This window comes from Heloderma suspectum, chromosome 4, assembly GCF_057233095.1.
Source record: "Heloderma suspectum isolate Gila_16-S chromosome 4, 16-S_ref, whole genome shotgun sequence".
NCBI lineage: Eukaryota > Metazoa > Chordata > Lepidosauria > Squamata > Helodermatidae > Heloderma > Heloderma suspectum.
Genome location: NC_139461.1, coordinates 114,303,833 through 114,329,545, shown reverse-complemented (window position 1 = coordinate 114,329,545; position 25,713 = coordinate 114,303,833). Strand labels below are relative to the sequence as shown.

The 25,713-nt window shown below is 43.7% G+C and overlaps 1 protein-coding gene across 4 annotated transcripts in view; it reads left to right on the top strand.

Moving 5' to 3' along the window:
* EXOC2 (exocyst complex component 2) overlaps positions 1-25,713 on the top strand; it is a 111,561-nt gene that overhangs the window by 76,738 nt on the left and 9,110 nt on the right. The window contains exon 24 of one of the 4 annotated variants that reach the window (XM_084850470.1): positions 13,276-13,457. The exons of 2 other annotated variants lie outside the window; for them this stretch is intronic. In XM_084850470.1, the coding sequence (XP_084706596.1) occupies positions 13,276-13,373 (98 nt within the window). In that variant the 3' untranslated portion in view covers positions 13,374-13,457. Of the gene's footprint in view, positions 1-1,522; positions 1,674-13,275; positions 13,458-25,713 lie in introns of those variants that run through there. One more of the 4 variants, XM_084850471.1, reaches the window with a different exon arrangement.

The following is a 25,713-nucleotide window of genomic DNA, read 5'->3' as shown; positions in this document are numbered from 1 at the left end:
CCTTGCATCCCCCCCAAAATTGTGCTTCAAAGGTTAGGGGAGCCAGTGGAGTGGCATCTGACATGGTGCTGGAGGCTGTTATTAGAACTAAAAAAATTAACAAAGCCTGCATATGTGCATGGAAGCACTTTAGGTATGCACACAGGGTTCTGTAGATAACCATCACAGTACTTTATGTCCCCAGTCTATGCCCATGTTCCATACCTATTTATCAAATGTGTTCAATGTAACATAGATCCAGTTCTGCAAACATTTAAGCTGTACTCCGTTGAACTCTGTGAGTCAGTCCTGTAAAGATCTGTAAGGGATATTCATATGTGCCACTTGCTTACTCATACTCGATGGCTTGTAGTTCAGTGTGTGAAGTCACACATGATATGAGGGTTCTATCTGTGGCATTTCAAGTGATCAACACTTGTGTGTGAATTAACTCTAAGAGACTTGAGTTATCAGCTGAATCCTGTAGCTCATTTTTGTATATTCCTTGATACAGTAAAGTTAGGCACTGTAGTGTGTCTGCATTCCTCTTTCTACAGTGGGCCTGCACTCTTTGGCCTAAATTAGAGTGGTGCGCAGTTAATCTGCAGGAAACAGTTGGGTGGATGGCCTGCCTTTAGGCAAGAGGTCAGGCTAAATAGGACTAACAAATCATTGTGACAGCAGAGGGCCAGTGTAGTGTAGCAGGGTGTGTGTGGTACTTGGGCCAAGGAAACTGAGATTCAGATCCCTTCTCGGCCACAAAGCTTAGTCTGTGACCCTGGGTCATGCATTGTCTCTCCACCTAACCTACCTCACTGGGTTGTGACTTTAAAACTCCATGTATGCAGCCCTGAGTTGTTAGAGCAGGGGCAGGGAACATGTAGCCATCCAGATGTTGTTGTTGGGCTGCACCTCACATTAGCCTTCACCATTGGCTGTGCCGACTATTGCTGATGGGAGCTGCAGTTCGACGGCATCCAGGCACGCTGTTGTGCTCTCAGAAGGTCAGAAAAAAAAGATGTCCTCTTCATCATAGGGGATTGGGATGCTAAAGTAGGAAGTCAAGAAATCACCGGGATAACAGGCAAGCATGGCCTTGGTGTGCAAAATGAAGCAGGACAAAGGCTAATAGAGTTTTGCCAAGAGAACACGCTGCTCATAGCAAACACGCTTTTCCAACAGCACAAGAGGTGACTCTACACATGGACATCACCAGATGGTCAATATCGAAATCAGATTGATTATGTAGTTTGCAGCCAAAGATGGAGAAGCTCTATACAGTCAGTAAACAAGACCTCGAGCTGACTGTGGCTCAGATCATGAGCTTCTTGTTGCACAATTTCAGCTTAAATTGAAGAACGTAGGGAAAACCACTAAACCATTCAGGTATGACCTAAATCATATCCCTTATGAATATACAGTGGAGGTGAGGAATAGATTTCAGGGATTAGACCTGATAGACAGAGTGCCTGAGGAACTATGGACGGAGGTCCGTAACATTGCTTCCACCTGAAAGGTTCTGCTACCATTCTGTTTCCTTCAGATCTGGGATATCTTACTGTAGCATTCATCCCCTGCTTGCCAATATACGAACATTGACATCGTTCCAAGGGAAGACTTAAGGAACTGCAAAATTCCCCGAGGCAGCTTGCATTACATCTCACAGGTATTAAAAAAAACCTGTGCTGCGGATACCAAAAGTTTAGGAAACACTAGTGCCACGTGGTCTCACTCATGGTGATCTTTTGTTTGTCTTGCACTGATAAAGGCGATGATTTCAGTGGTCAATGTGAAGGGAACATTCAAGTGTGCGTTCTGTATGCAACGCCAGAGGACCATGTGGTGATGTCACCATCATCAGCACTGTGAGGTGCAGGCTGCACATTTCATGCATGGCGTAAAATAACATGATATTAATGGGCGTATTTTCAAATAGAAAAGCGTTGATTTATATATAAAAAATGAAATCCTTGTAAATTCCAAAGCTTGGAGATCTTAAAGGCAGAAAAAGTATTTACTGTTTGAGCTGTCTTCTGGAGGAGCTTTTTTTAAGCTAGGTTCTTTAACTGATTTTTTTTTTAGAAATAATGCAGTGGCTGTGGTCTCTGAGAAACATTTGGATATCATTTGTTGATATGCCGAACCTTTGTATTAAATAACAAAGAGCATAGTCTCTTTATTCTGAAATTTAATATTTATTAATCTTCAAGTAGCCTTTGAAGATTTAGGGGTTTACCTGGTCCCCCAGATAAATGGTAAAATCCTATAAAATATGTGTTAATAGGTGACAGAGATTTTGTCACCCTCACACCTTTTGATACTTATCATGGCTGTTAAGCAGTTTTACTGTTAATTCATCATAGATGCTAGCTACAGATTTTCCTCATTGTGCTAGACACTTGTGGGGACTGAGTTTTTCTTTTCATGTTTTCTGAAGTTTTGTATAGTTTTTATTTGTTTTTTTTCTAAAGTTCTGTTTTAAAATTCCAAAGGCAAAAACATTGTATACAGAGTATGAATGTTAATTAGCCAAAGATAAATTCTAGAAGCGTTTTACAGTTACTCTGCTGCAGGAACAACAGACACTGTCACTTCCCGCATCTGATTGGAGTAGTAGTTGCCTACGAAAACTCATGCCACAATGAATGCAGTCATTCTTTGCAAAATTACCACAATTCCCTCCCCCACACCCCATTTTTACTTATAGGAAGTTTTAAAATCCATATACAAAACTGGGTGCAACAATGTACCAGTGGGGTAAAGATAACGGAAAGCAAATGAGGGTAGAAGAATAGGGGTGAAAGTTGTCATGCATACAGTTCAGCAAGAATCCTTGGGAGAGATCTTATTAATATTTTGGTGAGTAATAAGATGAGTACATACCTTTGGTAAGGGTATAATCTGTGAGGCACTTTCATTACGATTTATCATTTATAAAATATCTAAAATTTACTAAAAACTTTGCACAAATTAAAAACAAGACAGTTTCTGCCCTCAGGCTTGTAATCTCAAAGACATTGTCTGAAAGGAAAAGGGATGGGGAGGGAAGATGAAAACAAGTAAACTCAGGCACCTATTCTTAAAGTTGCATAGTTCTTGCATTTACCATCTTGAATGGAAACAGTTCAGGGATGGGAGGAGCAAATGGCAGCTGGTATCTCAGCAGAATGGATGAAGTGGGCCCTGCTGTGTCCCATCTCTTCCTCTGCTGCAGTCAGGTGAAATGGCTGCTGATAGATGTGAGCTGAAGGAGAGGAAGAGCCAAATGACAGCTGGTAATTACCCTTGCAGATTTACCCAGTTAATCTAATAATGGGCTCCATTCTGCGAAGGAAGAGTTTGGTTTTGCTTCACCTTTGACATGTTGAATTTGATGTGCACTTTTTTCCTTGATGATATATGTCCCAGATGCTCTTTTACTATAGTGCACACACACACTGGTGTGGCTGTGGACTTCCTATAGCTCTCGATGTTGCAAAGAAATTTGGAATGAAGTCCTTGTATAAGATGTGTTCTTGGTCTGACAGGCATGATGCCTAGTAGTGCTAGTGTGAGCGATGGTGAGGCTGGTTTGTTTAGCAAACTCAACACAACAAAGCAGTCCTGCCGTACATGGAACAGGGTACCCTGACCTTTGCACCCCTTCCATCTGTTATTTGAATTGAATGGATAGAGTATTGGGCTTTCAATAGTGTGAAATGCCACCACGTCACCTCCTTAAAAGTTAAGCCTTGAATCTTTGAACTGATATATTTTAGTGGGCTTGAGAGGAGGATTTTATCCCATACATGTAGATCTGTGAGTGTTCTCAAGTCTGCCTCCCCACAAATCTTCAGTGTTCCAGAGAAATGCCATTTGGACTTCTTGTTGCTTTTTAATTAACTAGGATTGATTAATGTGCTTAAAACTGAAAGAACATTTAAACCTTTTCTGTGCCTAATTCAAAGAATTGTGTGTGGGGGGGGGGATGAGTGCATTCTGCACTAGGCAACAAAATGCTTTAAGTGAAATATGGAACAAAGAACATGTTTCTACACCTTTTAGCATTTCTATTGCTCTTCTTAGTTTGTACTGCATTTTGCCTTCCCAACAGCCCTGTTTGCCTTCCAAATGGGTAACTTTCATTTAAGGACTGAGAGCCCAAGGCCACACACATCTGATGCCATGTACCCTCCCAGAGGGAGTACCATAGAGGGATGAATGGGTTGGAGGATTAGAGACTATATGGAGTGAAGGCAGTTCTTGGTTAGGCTTGGCACAGGAGTAACTGAGAACGTGGTGTTTTGCTCAGATCTCCCAGCGATCCAGTTTGCTCTGCGCTGAACGAGGGCCAGCTGGTAAAGATGGGTTCTGATAGCTTAAGGCTACATGGAGCAGTGGTGCCACTGTAGGAGTGCATGTGCAGCACGGTTTAGCTGTGGTGTGCTACTGGCATGGGGCTGGCCCGCTCAGCCCCTGAGAAAGGAGGTGGGCACATTACACAGCGCCTTCATGTGCATGTATGAGGATTCACAAAACATAAGCACACTAACAGTGGTCCAAGATGCAGCGCCACCCCCACTGCCACCCCAAGCCATGATACTTGATTTGGCTGACTAGCTTCTCCGTGTCCAGGATCAGTAGTGGACTAGACAGTGGAACTGTGTCAGTCATCCCAGCGAGTACTAAGCTTAGCCTGCATAAGTGGAAAGGATCCAAAGGTGAGCAAGAAAGAAAGCAGAAAATAATCTTTCCTTTTGTGGAGGGGGAAGTGCTTATGTGGAATTTAACTCCTTGCTTTCATTATGTGTACATTTCAAAGTGAAATAGTACTGGCTGCTTTAGTCCTCTTTGTAAGAATAAAATGTGATATGAGTGCATAACCCCTCATCTTAACAGTTAACAGTTTTAAAATGTTATAAACCGTGCCTTTAGCCCAAAAGGCAGTGTACATACAATTTCAGGACAGTTTACATAAAATGACATTAAAAATATAATACAGTACAATAAAAGCAACCTAAAACCTAAACACCAAAAAATAAAATCAAGAGCCATAGAATTATTTCAACCAGCTAAAAAAGGTACAAATTGGAATCTGAAAATGTATAAAAACTAAAAGTTGGTTTTAAAATGTGCAAATAAGTCTTTCACCTGGAGCTGACAAGAGTATAACATTAGTGCCAGGCATATCTCCTGTGAGTGGTTGAAAGTGGTATGGGCAATAAACCATTGCTGCATGTGATGGTCATGTATTTATTGTTCCACTATTGTTTCTGGTCAAATCAGCTTTATAGGGTGTTGCAGTGCTGCAAAACCTGCTTGACCAGAGACAATAGTGGGATAAAAATGAATGACTACACTGTAGGCAATTACACCCACCATCTTACCACCTTAATTCAGCTCTCTCAGAAACTATAATCTGACTTCAGTCACAATTTGCTTACACAATCGAGTGTCACTGTAGAGTAGCAGTTGGAATGTTACAGCTCCTAGAACTGGGGAGCGCTGGATTCAAATCCTCATTTAGCCATAAATGAGGACAACAAACCATGGGTTAATCACTAGGTTGTTTAGCCTCTAAAGTACCCAGTGGTCCAGGCTCGGACAACATCTCAGCAACTTATGAAGGAGCCGATCATGGTTTGCTGAGTAAAAGCGGAAATGGTTGCATGCTGCAGGCAGTGTGTTCGCTCTCTCCCACTTGTTCCCAACAGCCCATGGGTTGTTTAACCCATGGGCTGTAATGTGATGCAAGCCAGGTCAATCTCTCTTAGCCTAACCTGCCTCACAGAGTTGTTGTGATGATAAAATGGGACAGGGAGAACCATGAACACCAGCCTAAGCTCCTTGGAAGAAGGTGGAATATAAATGTAATTAAATCAGAAACAGTTCATCTTCAACAGATTGCAATGAGATAGTTACAGGAGTAGAAAACAAATTAAATAAACTGAGCCATAAATGCCTACTACCTATAGCCATGGGGAAAATCATTATTGAAATGATTTTCATCGGATCCACTCTGACTTGGACACTATAGTTGCTACAGACCCAGAGGCTGTAACTTTGGCCCCTGCTTGTCCAGTGTTGTTGGATACTTTTCAATTTGTACAGCCTGAGGATGTGGACAGAATCCTTGGAGAGGTGAGAGCCACCACATGTGTTCTAGATCCTTGCCCTTCCTGGCTCATAAAAGCAGCCAGAGGTGGACTGGCCGAGTGGGTAAGGGGAGTGGTTAATGCCTCCCTTAGGCAAGGCAGAATTCCAGCCTGCTTGAAGGAGGCAGTGGTGAGACCTTTGTTAAAAAAGCCCTCCCTGAACCCCACTATATTGGATAATTATCGGCCAGTCTCCAATATTCCATTTCTGGGCAAGATATTGGAGCACGTGGTGGCCACCCAACTCCGGAGATTCCTGGATGAGACAGATTATCTAGATCCATTTCAGTCTGGCTTCAGACCCAGTTATGGGACAGAAACAGCTTTGGTCGCCTTGGTGGATGACCTACACCGGGAACTAGACAGGGGGAGTGTGTCCCTGTTGGTTCTGCTGGACCTCTCAGTGGCTTTCGATACCATCAACCATGGTATCCTTCTGGGCCACCTTGCTGGGATGGGACTTGGAGGCACTGTTTTACAGTGGCTCCATTCCTTCTTGGAGGGGCAGACCCAGAAGGTGGTGCTGGGGGACTCCTGTTCGACTCCCTGGCCATTGGCTTGTGGGGTCCCTCAGGGTTCTGTTTTGTCCCCCATGCTATTTAACATATACATGAAACCACTGGGGGAGGTTGTCCGGAGTTTTGGGGTTTGGTGTCACCAGTACGCTGATGACACCCAATTCTACTTTTCCTTTCCATCTAATTCCAAGGAAGCTGTTGGGGTGCTGAACCAGTGTCTGTCGGCAGTAATGGACTGGATGAGGGCAAACAAATTGAAGCTTAATCCAGACAAGACAGAGGTGCTCCTGGTCAGTCGAAAGGTAGATCAGGGAATAGGGATACAGCTTGTGCTGGATGGGGTTACACTCCCCCTGCAGACTCAGGTTCGCAGCTTGGGCGTACCTCTGGATTCAGCCCTGAGCCTGGATACCCAGGTTTCAGAGGTGGCCAGGAGTGCTTTTGCACAGTTAAAGCCAGTGCGCCAGCTGCGCCCATTCCTTGAGATGTCTGACTTGACCACAGTGACACATGCCTTAGTTACATCCCGTTTGGATTACTGTAACGTGCTCTACGTGGGGCTGCCTCAGAAGAGTGTTCGGAAACTTCAGCTGGTTCAAAGAGCTGCGGCCAGACAGTTGACTGGGGCTGGTTACAGGGAGCTGTAACCCCTGTTAAAACAGCTTCACTGGCTCCCAGTCTGTTTCCGGGCACAATTCAAAGTGCTGGTTATGTCCTATAAAGCCCTATATGGCTCGGGTCCAGGTTATCTGAAAGACTGTATTCTCCCTTATGAGCCTGAGATCTTCAGGGGAAGTCCTTCTTGCCATCCTGCCATCATCACAGGCACGCCTGGTGGGAACACAGGAGAGGGCCTTCTCAGTGGCTCCCCCAAGGCTCTGGAACTCCCTTCCTAGGGAGGCAGGAGTGGCACCCTCCTTGATATGTTTTCGTAGGCATGCAAAAACTTTTTTGTTTCAGCAAGCCTTTGGGGATAACTAGTCTGGACCTGGGAAAATGCGACGTGTGGAAGCCATTTTCGTTGTTCTGGTTGTCTTCTGATGTTTTAATACCTTTACAATTTTAATATTGATGATTTAATTATATTTTTAACTTTTATACAGTTGTATTTATATTTCTATTTATAGGTTTTAATTGTAGCAGTTTTAACGTTGTAAGGCTGCCTTGAGTCCCAGTATTGGGGAAAAGGCGGGAATATAAATAAATAAATAAATAAAATAAAGGGCATTCCCCAATAACTGTGGGCTTAATGGTACAGAACTTGTGACTTGCCTCAGCATTAATCCATTGGAGCTTTGATCACTCTGGATGGAGTAGATAGCCCTAAAGTTAGGGCTAAATTTGGAATTGTTGAAAAACAAAATGAACTTTTTGGATTGAACCTCTGGATTTAAATAACACTATAATGCAGTATAGTCCCACTATGATGTAGTCAGTCCTTTTCTAAATTAAAGCACTCTCAGGCACACTTCAGTTTACAGAGCTGGGTTCACCAACAAGGTAAACTATGAAAATAGTTTATTGATGGGCAATGGGAAGAAAGCTGGGTTGTTTCCCCCCACCCCCTAATATGTGCCTTTAGCTGCTTTCAACATAAAGTTTTCCGATGCATAATTTTTGGGTGAAGTTTAGGTTAAAAAAAAAAAAAAGCAACCAAAATTGGCTGACAGGTTGAATGTAAACCTCAGTCTGGAGCCAAGCTGTAAATCAGGAGATCGAATGGTCCCTTAACCAGCATAGCAGGGCCATTGTAATAGCAAACATTTCATTATTTTAAAATTTCTCTACACTGTGCTTAGCAATTTCAATTTAATGAAACACTTCACAATTTTATTAATGTTTGGATGAGATTAGAGCTCTGGACTTGTTCCGTAGCTTGGAGTGATTCAAAATTATTAAACCCCTAACTTTGAACTGTGAAAATTCTTCAGCTTTCCAGTTCTTTACTTCATGCATACGTTTAGATAAGTTCCAAATGTTGAATTTTGAGCCGAATGCCATGACTTATACCGAAAAAGGAATCACTTTACATTCTGCCACTCTCCAAATATATAAGATGATGGTTCGTTTTGGTGATAGCTCTTTGTAAATAGAAAATGAAAGGTTATGAAATGCTAAGAGCGCTTAGGCTTGTTGAAGAAAAAAATTGTAGTCTTCATCTGAGCAGAGTAAATGTGTAGCAACTTAGAAGTCATTTTCACACTCATTGTTTAAAAGACTACATTTTTATCACAGTAAATCATTTCTACAAAACTGCAGTTTTGTCAATTCCTTTTTGGCATTTAATTCATTATTTACTTCTCTTGGACTTCCTATTAAAATCGTCATCCAAACTGAAAGAAGATTTCCTTTCCAGAAAGCATAATATTTTTTAACGTGGAGTTTTATTCATTTATCTTATCTTATATCCTTTATTGTTCACCGCTCAGGAATCTGTCTAGATGTGGAGCAGTATATAAATGTTGAAATAAATAAATATTTGAACGCTCGGGAACACATTTTGACTGGCTACCATAAATGTATACATTTATGCAGGCTTTATTCTGTGCAACAGTCTTGAGAAAGGAATGGACATTACCACTTGATTGGAAAGACCCAATAACTAATCCAAATAATGAATACAAACAAAAGTGAGCTAGTTCACACATGAATCACTGTGGCCTCAGGCTTACTTGTACCTGTGGTCCCATGCATGCCCTGTTTCACTGGATATGCATGTGTGCATGGCTACTCCTGAGCTGCTGCAATTGCATGAACATCTGCAATCCCACATAGTCAAATGTGAAAATAAAGTATGTGCACATGGCTATCTGCAGCTGATGAAGGCATTGTGCATACAATGCTGCATCTTATGCAGGGAGTACATGCATACATTTTCATATGTGTATGCCTAATTCCAGTAGTCCTTCCATCCCTTTTCTGAGATGGAAGGATAATAGGAATTGGCCCCATGCTCATGTGTACACCTATGTCATGTATTGCACAATATGCTGTGCTTGTGTTGTGGGCAGCATATTTGCCATTATGCATATGGGGTTCGCGGCCAGACTAGCCCATCTCTATGCAGTGAAAAGCTACCCTCAGAACTGTTCGTATTGTCCACCTCAACAAATCCAGTTCCTCTTTGTTCATCACATTTGTATCTTGTCCTCTCCAAAGCTCAAAGTTATCCCACTTTATCCATTTAGGGTGAGAAATAACATCTTGACCAAGCCTATTTCATAGCTGAGCGGGGAACTGAACCCAGGCCTTGTCATAAAAAGCACTCAGCAATATAAACTAGTACACTTTAGCCTTCTTTGGTTCTTTTTAAAATGTGTTGATTTTTTAAAAAAAAAAATTATACCCCAGATTTTCAATTAAATCTGTGTTTATGGTGGCTAACATCAAAATATAAAAACAATACAATCCAAATCAGAAAGCAGCAGTTCACAGCAGAATAATCAGAAAGACAGTACAAAATTACAGCTTGTCAATGGCCTTGGTGTAAAAAGTAGCTTTGCCTTGGTGTTTAAAATATGTTTAAAATATCCCATATGTGCCTGCCCGGACCTTAAGATCATCATCAGCGGCCCTTCTCCGTGAGCCCCTGCCAAAGGAAGTGAGGCGGGTGGCTACTAGGAGGAGGGCTTTTTCTGTTGTGGCACCCCGGCTCTGGAATGAGCTCCCTAGTGAGGTTCGCCTGGCGCCTACATTGTACTCCTTTTGGTGCCAGGTGAAGACCTTTTTATTTTCCCAGGCATTTTAGCTTTCTAAATTTTTATCTTTGCTGTTTTAAATCTGTATTTTAAACTCCTGTACTGCTGCTAGGTTTTATTGTGGTTGTATTGTTATATTGTGGTTTTAATGTTCTATATATTTTAAATTGTTTTATTGTGTGTTGTTTGGTTTTAGTTTTTGTGAACCGCCCAGAGAGCTTCGGCTATTGGGCGGTATAGAAATGAAATAAATAAATAAATAAATAAATAAATAAAATAAAAGATGTCAGTGAAGGCATCTGACAAACATCCGTGGAGAGTCCATTCCACAAAAAAGGGGCACATCATACTTGAATGTACAGAGTTTGGCATTGATTTCTAAACAAGCAATTTGATAACTTGGGAGAAGGTTCAGGTAGATGATCAAAGATAGGGTTATGACTGGTGACCTGAAGGAGAAGTAGCTAGCCAGTCAGGGCCACAGAAGCCCCATCTTTCAAACATTCATACAGACCCCCATATGACCTGGTGTGTCTCATTCATTCACTGTTGGGGAATGCTCCTTCATGTCAGTAGAAATGACCCTTGTTCATTGAGCTCTCTTTGAAGCCCTGCAGATCTTTGGGTAGCAGCGTGTTCTTCATGTTTTCAACCATTATCTCCACAAACCTAGGAGCTAGAAACTTGTTGATTTTTAATTCACCCAAATTCTGTTCCAAAAACAGTAATTTCTTAGTGTAATTTCAGATGATGAATTACCCAGATTATTTATTTAGCATTGGCAGTAGATACTTGACCTTAGTGATTTTGTTATAAGCTGATTCACTAAAATGAGAAAGAGCAGTGCCTTAAACAATTGTTTAATAAGCACTGGTAAATTGTTGCTTTGAAAGACTAGATGAGGGCACAACCAACTAAATGAAGTGATAGTGGAGGGACTGATCATCTAAAGATCCAAGTATTATTTCTTTGTTGTCAGCCTTGGATTTCCAGGTTTTGCCCCCAGCTATAGCGTATTAGAGCCTCTGTATCTTGTCAAAGGTTTTGGCATTATGATGGCCAGGCATGAAGAACACATGCAATTCAGAGAGAAAATTGGGCTTCTGTAATCTCTGTGACATTCCAGGCAGTTTCCTCCATAATGCAGGCCTTTTTCAGATCAGTGGATTCATTTTCTTATTTTTCTAAAAAGCTCTTGTAATATTCATAATGTTTGAGTGACAGCCAAAGTAAATTCATAAACATTGCATATCTCTAAGCCCATTCTTCATTTGCAAAATTGCTGTCATTTCATCTTGCAAAGGCTATGACAGGCTATTATTATGGTAACAACAGCTTTATGGATTTATAAGTACATATCACTTTTCAGCTCGTTTGTGTATTGAAGATCTTAGTATAATAGTTATAAAATCATAAAGAAGCATCTCTTTGGGTGCTATATAAAATGATGGCGGTTGAAGAAAATAATACCTTGTAGCTGGTGGATGGTTTGTGATAATAAAAGGAAACATTGGTATCAATGCTGAAACACTGACACGTTTTTTGGTTTTGATGGGTGGAAACTTCTTTAATAAAAGAAAAAAGTTTAAAATGAAGATATACCTATTGTATATGTTTGTGAATAAGCTCTTCTTGCTTGTGGAGTGATTTTGTAAAGTGGATGCTAAATTTACTTACTTACTTTGTGTTTCTCAAACTAAGGAAAATAGACTTGAAAAGTTCATCTGGATATTAGCTCCAGAATAACTTTCAGGACTGAAGGGAAAGTAACAGGCAAGCTCTTTGCAGCCTCCACAGAAGTGAATATCAAGAGAACAGGGATCCTTCATCTCTTCCTGACTCCCAATACCCAGTAAGGCAGAGGAAAGTCAAACGGACTGACCTCCAACATGGCAGTCAGTCCCAGAATAAACCATACCCCTGTCCAGTGGGAAAACACAGCCAGTTGCCTGCACACTTCATGCAGTTTGCACTTGGGCGTTTACCTGAGAAAGCAATTCCTGCTCACTCCAGGTGAAGTAGCAAATATGCAGGCTGTAATCATAATAATGGTATCATGTATTATTTTAATTTTTACACTGGTCTGGTATCCGCAAAGATACAGGGCAGTTTGAAAATGTTTAAATAAACTTTCTGCTATTTGTTAAGTTCCTGCTCCCACAAAATCATTATATTTTCTTGAAACGTTTTTCTTATTTTAACTCTCGAAAGCTAGAGAGAAAAATCTGTGATATTTATAGCCCTGTTTTCTTCAATCTATTTTTGTCAGGCTAAGGCTAATTTAGAATTAAGGGGTTAAAAACAGGAAATGTGATTAAACAGGTGGGCAGTCCCTCCAAAGACTTTCCAGACCTAGCCTACACCTTCACATTTTCTTCCTCTGACGACAATATCAAAGCAAAAGTGAAGCATAGAATCTTGAGATCCTTCTGAGATCAGTGGAGGAATGTTTCCAGTAAAAGCAGGAAATAGCTCATGCAAAAAATAGTATCTTCCTTACATGCAGATGATCACACTTCATTTCTAGTAAATGTTTTTCTCATTGCTTTAAGCAAACTGTATTCTCTTCAGACCGGATATTTTCACATACAGTACAGATTCTAAGTTCCAGACTAGGCCAAAACATACATGTTCAGTGTGAATCCTCTCCCCCACCCCCTTTAAAAATTTTATTCTCTTAAAAAGGATGAGTAAAGCAAATCATTAAGATTATTAATGCAATTTGTAGCGGATGTATTTACAAATAACTGCTGTATCTATTTAATAAACTGATTTTGTGTGTTCCATTTCCCAAAGGAAATGCAAAGAAACCCTTTTAAGCAGGTATATAATGTGATCTTTAACCCAGAGACATCAATGAGGTTAGTATCACAGCCTCAGATTTGACAAAGTGCTTCCTCTTTCACTTCCAGAGACTGTACCAGTTGAAATTGTGTTTATTTATAGGGCACTTCACGAAATTACATTCTCTCACTCTTTTTATCTCATTGGAAATGAGCACGACTTCTCAGTCCCTGTTCTCACAATCACCAACATGGATTTGAATTAGCCCTCCACATATAAAATGCTCAAGATCATGTAAGCGTTGAATGTCTTTTCATTCTTTCAGTGCATGTTTAGAGGCATTTCCCCACCTTTCTTGTTAATCCTTGGCTATGATCCAGAAGCTTTGATTGGTAGGGTACCACAGATTTGCAAGAGCCTCCCAGTTTCTTCCAGCCATGGGAGCTATTTAAGTGGGAAGTCTTTTGTATTTCCATCAGGGAGGAAAGCACTGTGAAGGCCGGCACATTCCAGGGCTCTGAATCATACACACCATCTTTTATACCAATTAACTAGGATCACAATCTCACTTTTCAAATGTTCTTTGGAACAGTCCGCTCCCTTTTGCTGTTGCTCCAAGTTCCATGGAGGCATAGAATCCTGGGTCAGGTGGCACCTTTCTTCCCTCCAGTCAGGACCTGGCTAGATTGAATATCCCTGACACTGGACCTTTGTTGATCCACATTGGGCTTGTTGGGGCAGACGCATCCTTCCCTATCATCCCAATGTGATTTGGGAAGAAGGGATTTAGAATGAGCTACTACTTTATCTTTCCCTTTTCCCCTTTTGGGGGATTGTTTCAAGAAAGCCTCCTCTGTTTCTCTTCTAATGCCAGTATAAGATTACTGACCAGATCCACAGATCCTCACATACAGCAGCAGGCTGTATGCACACAACTATTTGCAAGGATCTCAGCAGTACGGCCGTGAGCTCTCTGATGATTACTGTGATTTAGAAGGAGAGGCTGTGGCTCAGTGGTGGAGCATCTGCTTTACATGCAGAAGGTCCCAGGCTCAATCCCCAGCATCTCCAGGTACAGCTGGAAAAACTCTTGCCTGAAACCCTGGAGAGCCACTGCCAGTCAGTGTCGACAGGACTGGGTTAGATGGTCTGACTTGGTGTAAGGCAACTTCCTACATTTTTAAAAATAAAATTATTTTACTTTATTTTTTTACAACATTTGACTAGTCGGTTTTTGCTTATGGGTTTTCAGAGACATAAAGCTGGCTACTGTTGAAAAAGAATTCTGGGATAGATGGACCTTAGCCTGATCCAATAAGGCTATTCTTATGTAGTGCTACATTCATTGTCCAGTAGAGGCATCTTAGTAAAGAATGGTGTGTGTATTTTTTTTCCATCATCCACTTGCCTACTCAGGCAAGTACTTCTGCTCACTACAAGGTAGTCTATTTTGTGTGTGTCCCTGGGGAATTTCCAAGTCAGAGTTCTACCTTTTTGCTAAACGAGTCAGAAGATATGTGGGTGGGGGCAGTTCCCTCAAATACCATGACATCACATATGTTGCCTATGTCTATCTGGAAGGTTATTTTTTTTATAATTTGCATCATCATCAGAATACCTTACTGACACAAAAAAGTGAACGTCCTTTTAGGGCAGTTAGGATCTATAAAACTCATAGGAAGCAACAACAATCTTAAGTTTTTATATTCTGACCAAAGTTTGTTTCACACATTCATGTACATCACTGGTATTTTAACTTGTGTTTTACACCCCATTTTAAGATTGCATCCACCACCATTTCTTTTGTCGTTGCTGGATGCAGAGAAGGGGGGAGACTCGTATCTGCACTGCAATGTGATCACTATTCCGCTTCTTGATCTGGAAAAGTAACAATGAAGGAAGCAATGTAACTAAGGGCCCTTCCTAAAGGCAGTTCAGTCCCCCATTTCTCCCACATCCCTCAAATTTGGCAGGCCGTAACTAGTAAGAAATAAGCCATCGCAATAAAATTGACGAGGTAACAATCATTTGATGACTTCATTTGTGATTTGGCTCAAAGTTCTTTGTGCTGTTGCATGTTTGACAATAATATACACAGCAAGAACCTCAAGAAGTAGTGTGACACCACCACAAAATCTATCCTCCAGTTTAACTCCAGGAGGAAGGGGTGGATTCCTCTCAGAACCCAGGATCTCCATCATCACGGTCTGCTAGGTGCTTCTCCAGTGGGGAGGGGTACGTAGGATCTGTTCACAAATTTACCAAAGTGACCATTCTCTACACTTTATTACTTTATTTATTTAAAACATTTGTATCCTGCCCTATATCATTAAGATCTCAGGGCAGCGTACAGATAAAATCAATTTAAACAGTATAAAACAATGAATAATTTAAACAGCTTAAAAGCATATTAAACCATTAAACAAGCTAATACCAATTAGAAAATTAGAAACAATAAAACAGTTAAAACAGTGTGCAACCTTAGGGAATTTAATTAGCCCACGAAGGCTTTGGTGAAAAGCCATGTTTTAACTTGGTGCTGAAACAGAACAACTGTTTGCACCTATCAGGCCTCCAAGGGGAGAGCCAGTGTGGTGTAGTGGCAAGAGTGTTGGACTGGGAGCCGGGAGAACCAGGCTCTAGTCCCCACTCAGCCATGGAAACTCACTGGGTGAGTTTGGGCCAGTCACAGACTCTCAGCCCAACCTACCTCACAGGGCTGTTGTTGTGAGGATAAAATGGAGGAGGGGGAGAATGTAAGCTGCCTTGGGTTCCTTGCAAGAGGAAAAAAGGCGGGATAGAAATGCAATAAATAAAATAAGTTTCCACAACCAGGAATGCAGTGGAGCAGTAGGTCCCCACACTGTACTACATGTACAATATGTTTTTTGCTGACTGCACATACATCTATATCCTGGAGATAAAGATCACAAGAAGCAGGCATATACTTGTAATGCTCACATCACATGTTGTGTGCAGAGGTCCACTAAGTGAACCAGCCTTTATGGGTTTACATCACAGAATAGCTGAAAGACAATTGCGGAAGGCCAGAGGCTTGGTCTTTTTGCCTCAGGAGCTGTTAGTGCTGGTGCACAGCTCCCAAACATGTTGAGTGTGCAAAGGGCTGCTTTTTGCTCTCAGAGCTCCCATTGTCCATCCACTTCTTAGCAGGGTTTTTTAAATAGTGGCTTGCAGAGTTGCAAGCAGTGTTACTTCACTTTTTAAAGAAGTTTGAGGGGTTTTGATCTTGGATGTATGGGTAAGCTATAGGTCACTTGAAAAGGAAGTAAAGTTCCTAATTGATCCAGCAATGTTTATCATGTCAAAACTGGGCAAACCTCGGAGAATTTAATGTGCAGGGAAATTGGGTTGAAAATATTCTTGCTTTTCCTGCTCTCTTGGCAGCATTTAACTCACTTCTTTGAGCGCTTATGTTCTTGATGCTGTGGAGGGGTTATTATGTTTCAAGTTCATGCCCTCTTTGAATTTATCCCAGCTCTCTATTAAACATATTTTAACACTTGGAGGTGGTTATTTGCAGGAATTATTAGAGAAACAGTCCTGACACCTTCAGATGTACTTAAATAGTCCTGTGCTTAGGATGAGGCTATAAGAGAAACTTAAATTGGCCTTCTGGCATGAATCCATCTCACTGAATAATCTGTTCCTGATATCTCAGAGCTCAGTGAATAACCCAAGATTTAGAGAGTGTTCCTTCGGCATGCCCAAACCAAGCACTATATTAAAATAATAAAATATTTTCCATAAGTTAAATAGGTTTTTGGAAATGTTCTTTGCTCCTACAACTATTCTGTAGTGGCTGTTTCAGGCTTGTACACCCTATATCCTTAGTTGAAAATGAACTGCCAGGTTTTTTGCTAAAAATAATAATGGTTATCTGAGGGATCACTTAATCTATATTTCTTCTTCGTGGTCTCTGTGCATCACGCATATGGGCTCTGCACCTGCGCGGAGACTTGTTCGGGAAACTTCCAAGATGCATAGATTTTTGGTAGGAACCCCTCCCCCACTGTCTCTGGCATATATAGCGTGGGTTCCTGCCTTCCCCTCAGTTCCTTTTCGACCACCGTAGCGTTACTTCCTGGGGAACTTCTTTGACATTCTATCACGCTGTATTTCTATCTTATCTAAACCTCATTTCTTCCTTCATCTTATTTTTCTTCTTTATCTTCAAATAAGTGGAGAGAGAGAGACGGAGATTATCGGTGGTGTGGTGGAGTGTCATTTGCCTCAGCGGCGACATGTTTTTTCTTCCTCGGCCTACGGCCCCAAAGCCTCCGTTCAGAAGGTGCACAGCCTGTGGTAGTAAGGTGCCCCCTTCGGACGGCCATTCCTTATGTCTTCTTTGTTTAGGGGAATCCCACAAGGTTGAAACTTGCCACCACTGCCAATTGCTATCAAAGCAGGCTCGCAAGAACAGGTCCAATTGACTAAAAGCAGTCCTGTGGCAACGGGCCCTTCAGGCAGTTGACATGCCTAAGGCACAAACACCCAGGGACCAGCCCTCCACGGCCCCTTCTACAAATACAGAAGCGGTCATTGCGATCCAATCTCTCCCCACCCCCGGCCACCACTGAGCCAGCGCGAGTAGACCCACCTACTCTGGGAAGGAGCTTGGCCATTTCGGCAGCAAAACTGTCAAAACAGGCAAAACACCCTAAACCGGAGGCAGATGCACCAGAAAAGAAGAGGAAAAAGAAATCCTCCAAACAACAAGAAAAAGGAGCAGGATCTCCCACCTCCTCCTCCTTTATTGGATTCTCCTATTCGTGTTGTGCCCACCACACGCATGACTACTTTGGAACCGGCCTCTGCGGTCTCAGAAGGTGAGTTGAGGGATACACCAACCCCACCACCCCATCCAACTCAAACAGCCACGGGATGGAGATCCAGGCCTCCAACACCGCATTGTTATGACATCCAGTCACCTCGGTATCGACCCGTGCTTTCCCCTAAACAGCCTTCTCAATACCGACCTCTGGATCAATACCGTCAGGATCATTAGACGGGACAATACAACCGTGATTGTTCACATCCTCCATCCCGAGATTGGGACCGTTTTTCGGCCTCATCTCCCTGCTACCGACAGTGTTCAGATGCGGATTGGAGACTCCGTAGGGACTGTGATGTCTTCCTCGATCGCTCCCGCTACCTAGGAGCTACTTCGCCATTGCATGCTCCTTTTCACCCTGGACAATGCTCCAGCTTCGACACCCAGGACGTTTTTTGCCCTCCTCCGGTACCGAGGCACTCGACATCCCTAGTGATACACCAGACCAGTCGGGACCATCAAGCCCCACCACCTCCTGTCCCACCTCATGCTTCTGCTGTGGTTCAACAACCTACTCAATCGCAGGAGTCTGGGGAGGACCGCCAGTCTGACTCCTCCTCATATTCTTTGGTTCCTCCACCTCTCTCATCACCGGACGATGTTGTCGGGACACGAGATAAAGCCTTGCCTTCTGAAGACACGGGCCACTTCTCTGAACAGGTGCTGAGGATGGCGCAATCATTGGGCATCGAGGTTCAACAATCTCCCCAACAGATTCATGATCCAGTATTGGATGCCGTTGCAACAGACCTATCCACACCAGTGGCCATCCCTTTTCTTCCAGCCCTACTGAGTGCAGTCCAACAGGCATGGAAAGCACCTTTGTCCTTGACCCCGATGTCCAAGAGGCTGGAATCGATGTACAGGGTTCAAGAGACAGACCCATCTTCCCTCTTCTCAAATCCAAAACCAAACTCCATAATTGTGAAGTCTGCCCAAAGTCACTCGCAGAAAGCACATGCCTCGCCTGTGGATAAGGAGGGTCACAAACTTCATATCGTTGGACGCCGTCTCTACTCCTCAGCGGCATTGGGGCTAGGGATGGCGGAGAATTCCATCACGGATTCCAGTGAGGCCAGATTCTGTAGAATCCGGCCCCCCGGAATCCGTGGTGGAACGGTCTCCTGCCCCCCTCTCGTCCCCCCCCCCGCGGAATCCACCGGGACGGCACTTACCTGGGGTGGATGCGGCGGCAGTGGATTTGGTAGCGGCAGCAGATGCGGCGGTGGCTGGTCTCCTGGCCGGCCATGGCCGGGCGCAGCGTACGCAAATGGCGGCAGCTATGGCGGCCGCCATTTGCGTTCACTATTTTTCGCCGTTCTAGCCTACGTAAATATTTATGTAGGCTAGAACAGCGAAAAATAGTGAACGCAAATGGCGGCCACTGTAGCCGCTGCCATTTGCATACACTTTTTTTTTTACTTTGCCGTGATAGCAAAGTAAATAGCAAAGTTATCACGGTTAAGTACATGGATGTAAACTGCGGCGGCTACAGCCGCCGCCATTTGCATCCCTGCTGCCCAGCAGCCAGACGTCCGGTTGTGGGCGGAGCCGGCCAGCGGCTCCGCGGAATCTGTGTGGAGCCAGCCAGGCAGGACTCCAGGGGGAGGGACGGAGCGCCTCCCCCCCGTTGAGGACTCCGGGGGGAGGGACGGAGCGCCTCCCCCCCGTTGAGGATTCCAGGGGGAGGGACAGAGTGCCTCCCCCCCCACCGCGAAGCAGATCCGTGAAACGGTAAGTGACTTTTGTACATCCCTAATTGGGGCTTAGAGTTTCCATTTTCTTCCTCTGGGAGAAAATGGACTCCCTCTTCGCATACCTCCCTGAGGATCAACGCAACCTAGCTAGAATGTTTCACCCTGAGGCATCCAAGCTCTCTCGTCAACAAATCAACACCACCCATCATCAAGCAGACTGCAAGGCTAAGAGCATGTTGGGATCCGTTGCCCTAAGGCACCATGCCTGGCTTCACTCTGTGGGCCTAACTCCTGAAGCCCACTCATGGATAGAAAATCTACCCTTCAATGGTGAGGGTTTATTCAACGCCAACATGGATGACCAGATGGACTCCATGTAGAAAGCCAGAATGACTGCTCATTAGATGGGCATCGGTCAAGCCCAGCAAGAACAGCAGCAGCATGCTCCGTACCGTCAGCGTTACTGGTACCAAAACCAGACCTATCCACCTCGGCCATCTGGGGACTGGACACCCAGATTCCTGCAGCAGCAGCAGCAGCAGAGAAAAGTATTCTTTCCCCAGGTTTCAACAAAAGGCAAAAGGTGAGAGATTCTCTAAATGTCATCCTTTACTTAAGCTCCATTCCCCTCCATACCAACAATTACAATCTACCTTTTGGAGACCTCCTCAGCTGATACTACCCAGCGTGGGCAAAAGTTACATCAGACAACTGGGTGCTGGCTATGGTCCGTCACGGATACAGAATAGAATTCAACACATACCCGACTTTGGGTCGAGTCCGAGTCACCCGACCTTTGGAGGTCTTCTACAAGGAAACTCAATCTCTCTTACGAAAGGGCGCCATTCAACACGTTCATCCAAACGGTACAGAGGGGTTCTTCTCCAGGTACTTCACGGTACCGAAACGGGGTGGAGCCTTCAACCCATTTTTGACCTTCACAACCTGAACAAGTTTGTCACCCCCAAGAAGTTCAGGATGAAAACTCTAGCCACAATTCTCCCACTCCTACGGAAGGGCTCTTGGTTTGCTGCGATAGATCTCAAAGACGCATACTTCCACGTAGCCATAGAATTCTCACACAGAAAGTTCCTCTGTTTTGCAATCGGGATGGAACTCTTCCAGTTCAACGTCTCGCCGTTCAGCCTCTCAACAGCCCCACGCGAATTCACCAAGTGCATAGCCGTGGTCTGTGCTTACCTCTGTCTCCAGGGAGTGGAAATCTACCCGTATCAAGACGATTGGCTACTGATGGCCTCCTCCCGAGAAGCTCTATTGCGCAATATCGTGATCATCTTGGATCTTCTTCAGGCATTGGGGGTACGAATCAACAAGGAGAAGACTCACATGACCTCCACACGAACAGTTCAATTCATAGGGGCCGACCTCGATTCCGAATTGGGTCGGGCGTTCCTCCCGACAACTCGTGTCACAAACCTTGTTGTGCAAGCCACGTTGATATTTTCTGCCCGCTGCGCCAGGGCACACGACATCCAATGCCTCCTTGGCCACATGGCAGCTACGGTATCAGTTGTGGAATGGGCTTGGCTACGGATGAGGCCAATTCGACATTGGTTCATCCGGAACTTCAACTTAACCCACAACCCTCTCTTTGTGACACTCTCAATACCGGAGATCGTTGCTCTCAGCTTGAACTGGTGGATAGATTTCAGGCATCTAACCCAAGGGATGCCATTCCTTCCTACTCCTCCATCTAGGGTTCTTACCACAGACACCTCTCTCCTAGGTTGGGGAGCACATTGCCCCCTTCAAGCACAAGGTCTCTGGTCCTCCAAAAAAACACTGTACCATATATATTTCTTGGAGCTGTTGGCAGTTTGGAAAGCTCACTGCTCCTTCGAACCATACCTCCGACATTGACACATCCAGATCCTCACGGACAACACCACATTTCTATGGTACCTAAACAAGCAAGGTGGAACACACTCCTCATGCCTCCTTTCTCTCACTCTACACCTTTACAACTGGGTCGTTGCCAAGGACATTCATTTGACCGCTCTCCATATAGCAGGACAAGACAACCTGTTGGCAGACTCCCTCAGCCACTTCCTCCAGTGCTCCCACGAATGGCAGCTAGCCAAGACAGTCCTGCAACTAATTTTCAACCAGTGGGGCTGACCAGAGATCGACCTCTTTGCAACCCCAGCGAACACGGCCTGCGGACAATTCTGCTCCAGAGCCAGAGTTGGCCACAGATCACTCGGCGATGCCTTTTTCTAGAATGGAAGGATCGCCTATTCTGCCTTTTCCCTCCATTCCCACTCCTCACAAGGGTGATCTCCAAAATCAGGCAGGATGCCACGAACTGCATCCTGATTGCTCCTTGGTGGCCCAGACAACCCTGGTTTATGATGCTGTTGAACCTAGCACATGGACGCTTCCTCCCACTACTGCGGATAGACAACTTGATTTCCCAGGACTGGGGCAGGATTCTTCGCCCCAATCTCCACACCCTGAACCTCACAACATGGAGGATCCAACCGCCCACCACTTTTCCCCACTGATTCCATCGACAGTGCAGGCTGTACTTGATCCAGCAAGGAAACTTTCCACGCGCTGCTCATACTTAGCAAAATGGGCTTCATTTGTTCGGTTTGTGACTGGCAACAACTGTAACCCTAATGACTGTTGTCTAATGGACATACTGTTTTTCCTCCAACACCTTTTCAGCAAAGGCCTGAAGGACTCCTCCATCAGGGTCTATGCTTCAGCGATTTCTGCTGTGAGGGGCAACATTGACGGGTGCTCCGTATTCAGCCATTCCTTATGCGAGCAATTCCTGTGAGGACCCAGAAACTTGGCTCCTCCAGTGAGAGACTTGGTTCCTCAGTGGGACCTAACCCTGGTGCTTAACACCCTCACGTTGGTACCATTCGAACTGCTTGCTACAGTGGACTTGAGGTTGCTGTCTTGGAAGGTCGCCTTCCTCATAGCCATTATGACATCGAGGAGAGCGAGCAAACTCTCCGCATTGTGAATAGACTCACCTTACACTGTATTTCACAAGTAAAAGGTGGTCCTCCGGCCGGATTTAGCATTCCTCCCAAAGATGGTCACGGACTTCCATCTTAATCAGCAGATAGTGCTCCCTGCTTTCTTTCCATCCCCAACTTCTGACTTGGAACAATGGCTACACACTCTAGATGTCCGGAGAGCACTGGCCTTCTATAAGTCACAGACCGAGCCTTTCTGCAACTCACAACGGCTCTTCTTATGCTATGAGGGACCCAATAAAGGCTCTCCAGTCTCCTCTCAGAGGCTGGCATCCTGGATCATACACACTGTTCAACTGGTGTACGAGGTTGCCAGGAAACCCCTACCAACTCAAATCCGAGCGCACTCGACAAGGAGAGTGTCAAGTTCCACTGCCTTTGCAAGAGGGGATCCCATCGTAGACTTGTGTAAGGCGGCCATCTGGTCTAAACCTTCTACCTTTATTAAGCACTACAGGTGGGACGTCTGAGCTCGAGCTGACTGCACCTTTGGCAGGGCTGTGGTTTCGTTGGTACTACGTTGAGACACCGACCCACCTCCGGTAAGTTAGCTTGTTACTTGCCCATATGTGTGATGCACAGAGACCACGAAGAAGAAAGTCAGGTTGCTTACCTGTAACTGTAGTTATTTGAGTGGTCATCTGTGCATTCACACAACCCCTCCCCCCAGTCCCCACTTCGGTGTCAACTGGTCTGTTGGTACCGAGGTCTGGGACTACTTGCGGTCTCAAGGAACTGAGGGGAAGGTGGGAATCCACGCGATATATGCCAGAGACGGTGGGGGAGGGGTTTCCGCCAAAAATCTATGCAGCTTGGAAGTTTCCCGAACAAGTCTCCACACAGGCGCACAGCCCATATGTGTGAATGCACAGATGACCACTCGAAGAACTACAGTTACAGGTAAGCAACCTGACTTACCCGCACCCTCCAGCAGTCCTCTGAGATCAGTGAAGGAATCCATGCGTGAGAACTGTGGGGACAGGAACCAGGGCCTTTTTTGGTGGTAGTAGCAATGCTTTGGAATGCTAATCTGAGCACAGTGTACTGATTTGTAGAAGGCATTATTAAATGTTTTTACAAAGGATTTTTATAGTATTCAGAAGTCATTTGCCTTGCAGAAGCGTGATGGGATTGTTTGTTCCTTGTATTATAAGCTGCCCTGAGTTCTGTTGAACTTGGGCAGGATGCAAATTTGTAAATAACATAAAAGCTTGGAGGAAAAATCTGTTTTCCAGGTTTGTTTCCCTACTTGATGTCTACAGGATACCTTGTATGTATATTTTTTTGCAACTACTGGGGCAATGGTAATATTTACCAAATATGTATATATAGTGTGTGAATGAATGTAAAGATATTACTTGATATTTTTTGGCCAGGAGCCAAGCTTTGCTGTTGGAGAGCAGAAGCATTTCTGTGCACTCATGGTTGGGGTGGCAATCTTTCCTTCTGGTGGCAGCCCCTTGTGGAACATAGGAAGCTGCCTTCTACTGAGTCAAACCATTGGTCTATCTATGTCAGTATTGTCTACACTGACTAGCACCATGTCTCCAAGGTTTCAGACAAGACTCTTTTCTAGAACTACCAGGAAATGCCAGGAATTCAATCAGGGCATGCACTGTCTTCTACTAAGCTATAGCCCTTTTCTAAAGAAGAGTCATAATGGATCAGGAAAAGGCCTATCTCATCGAGCATCCTGTTCCCACGGTGGCCAACCAGATGCCCATAGGAAGCTCACAAGATGGACATGAGTTCAGAAGCCATCATGACTAATAGCCATTGGTAGCCTTATCCTGCACAAGGAGAATAGTGGAACATACCTCCATGAAGTACAACTCTAGAATGGCCCCCCACCTTCAGGGAGAGGTATTCTTGCAAGGGGGGAGTTGAAAAACCACAGTCAATGAGCAGAACACTACCTACAGCACTTAATGCTATGTGTGCATGTTTTTGAAAGAGCCAGGGGTAGTGCAAAACCTCTGTGCTCTGTTAATATTGTTGTCTCCCAGAGGAATTGCTTAAAATGGCTGCTGCTTAAAGACTTTTGAGGACAATCTAAAGTTAAGTGCTTTTAAGTTCCATGCATTTCAACTGAAAATATTTACCTGCATGTGTTAACTTTCCCACTAGTACCACTGGGACTTAAACAGACAAATTTTGGCTGGGGTCCAAAGAACCACACAGATAGTTCCATGCATCAGAGGATGGTTGGAGCTTGTATTTCTTGAGCTGTAGCCCCTCTCTCCCAGACCACATGGCATTTTTTAAAAATTGAGTATCCTGGCTTGATTGTTCCTTTTCTTGAGAGAATGCAAAGATTATTCACTCACCCTGTCACTGTTGAAGATCATTCTTGAACTGTTTATTATACTGTACAATTCATCTCAATTTCTGCGTCCCTCAGAATAATCTTTCCATTCTACTTATAAACCATAGCTTACATTGTTTAAATATTTTTCATTTTTCTCGTTCTAAACTCCACTATGCCCCTTCATTGCAAAGAACTATCAAGATGTTAAATCCATGCACTCTTTCTGGAGTTATACTTTGCATATTGTTCAAAATACTTCTGTTTATTATAGAAATATATAATCCAGTGTAAGCCAATAAATATATTTTAAGTGTTCCCTTGCAACCCATTCTTTCCATGCTGGAACTTGTCCTGCATGTTTGCAGATTTTATTTTTCTTAAATGTATTAATTGTCTTTCCTAAAGACGCACACACAGGTAAAAGTTTCATGAACGTTGTTATTTTGATTTTAATTTCAGAACTTTTTTGGCTGCATGATCACAGCATGTGCTCAAATCTTGTCAGGAGTTGGATCTTCTAAAGTGATTACCATCAAAATAAGGATCTTTGTTATCAGTAATTTTATTTTAGAAAGCAATTGCAACAGAAGGTTTCCAGTTGCAATCCTCCTTTCCAAGTTCATCTTTCTGCTTAATGATGGTGATCAGGCAATGATAGTTGAAAGCTGGCTTTTATTTAATATTGTTTGAAAGAGTTGTAAAAAAAAAAAAAACCCAACAGCCCTGAAG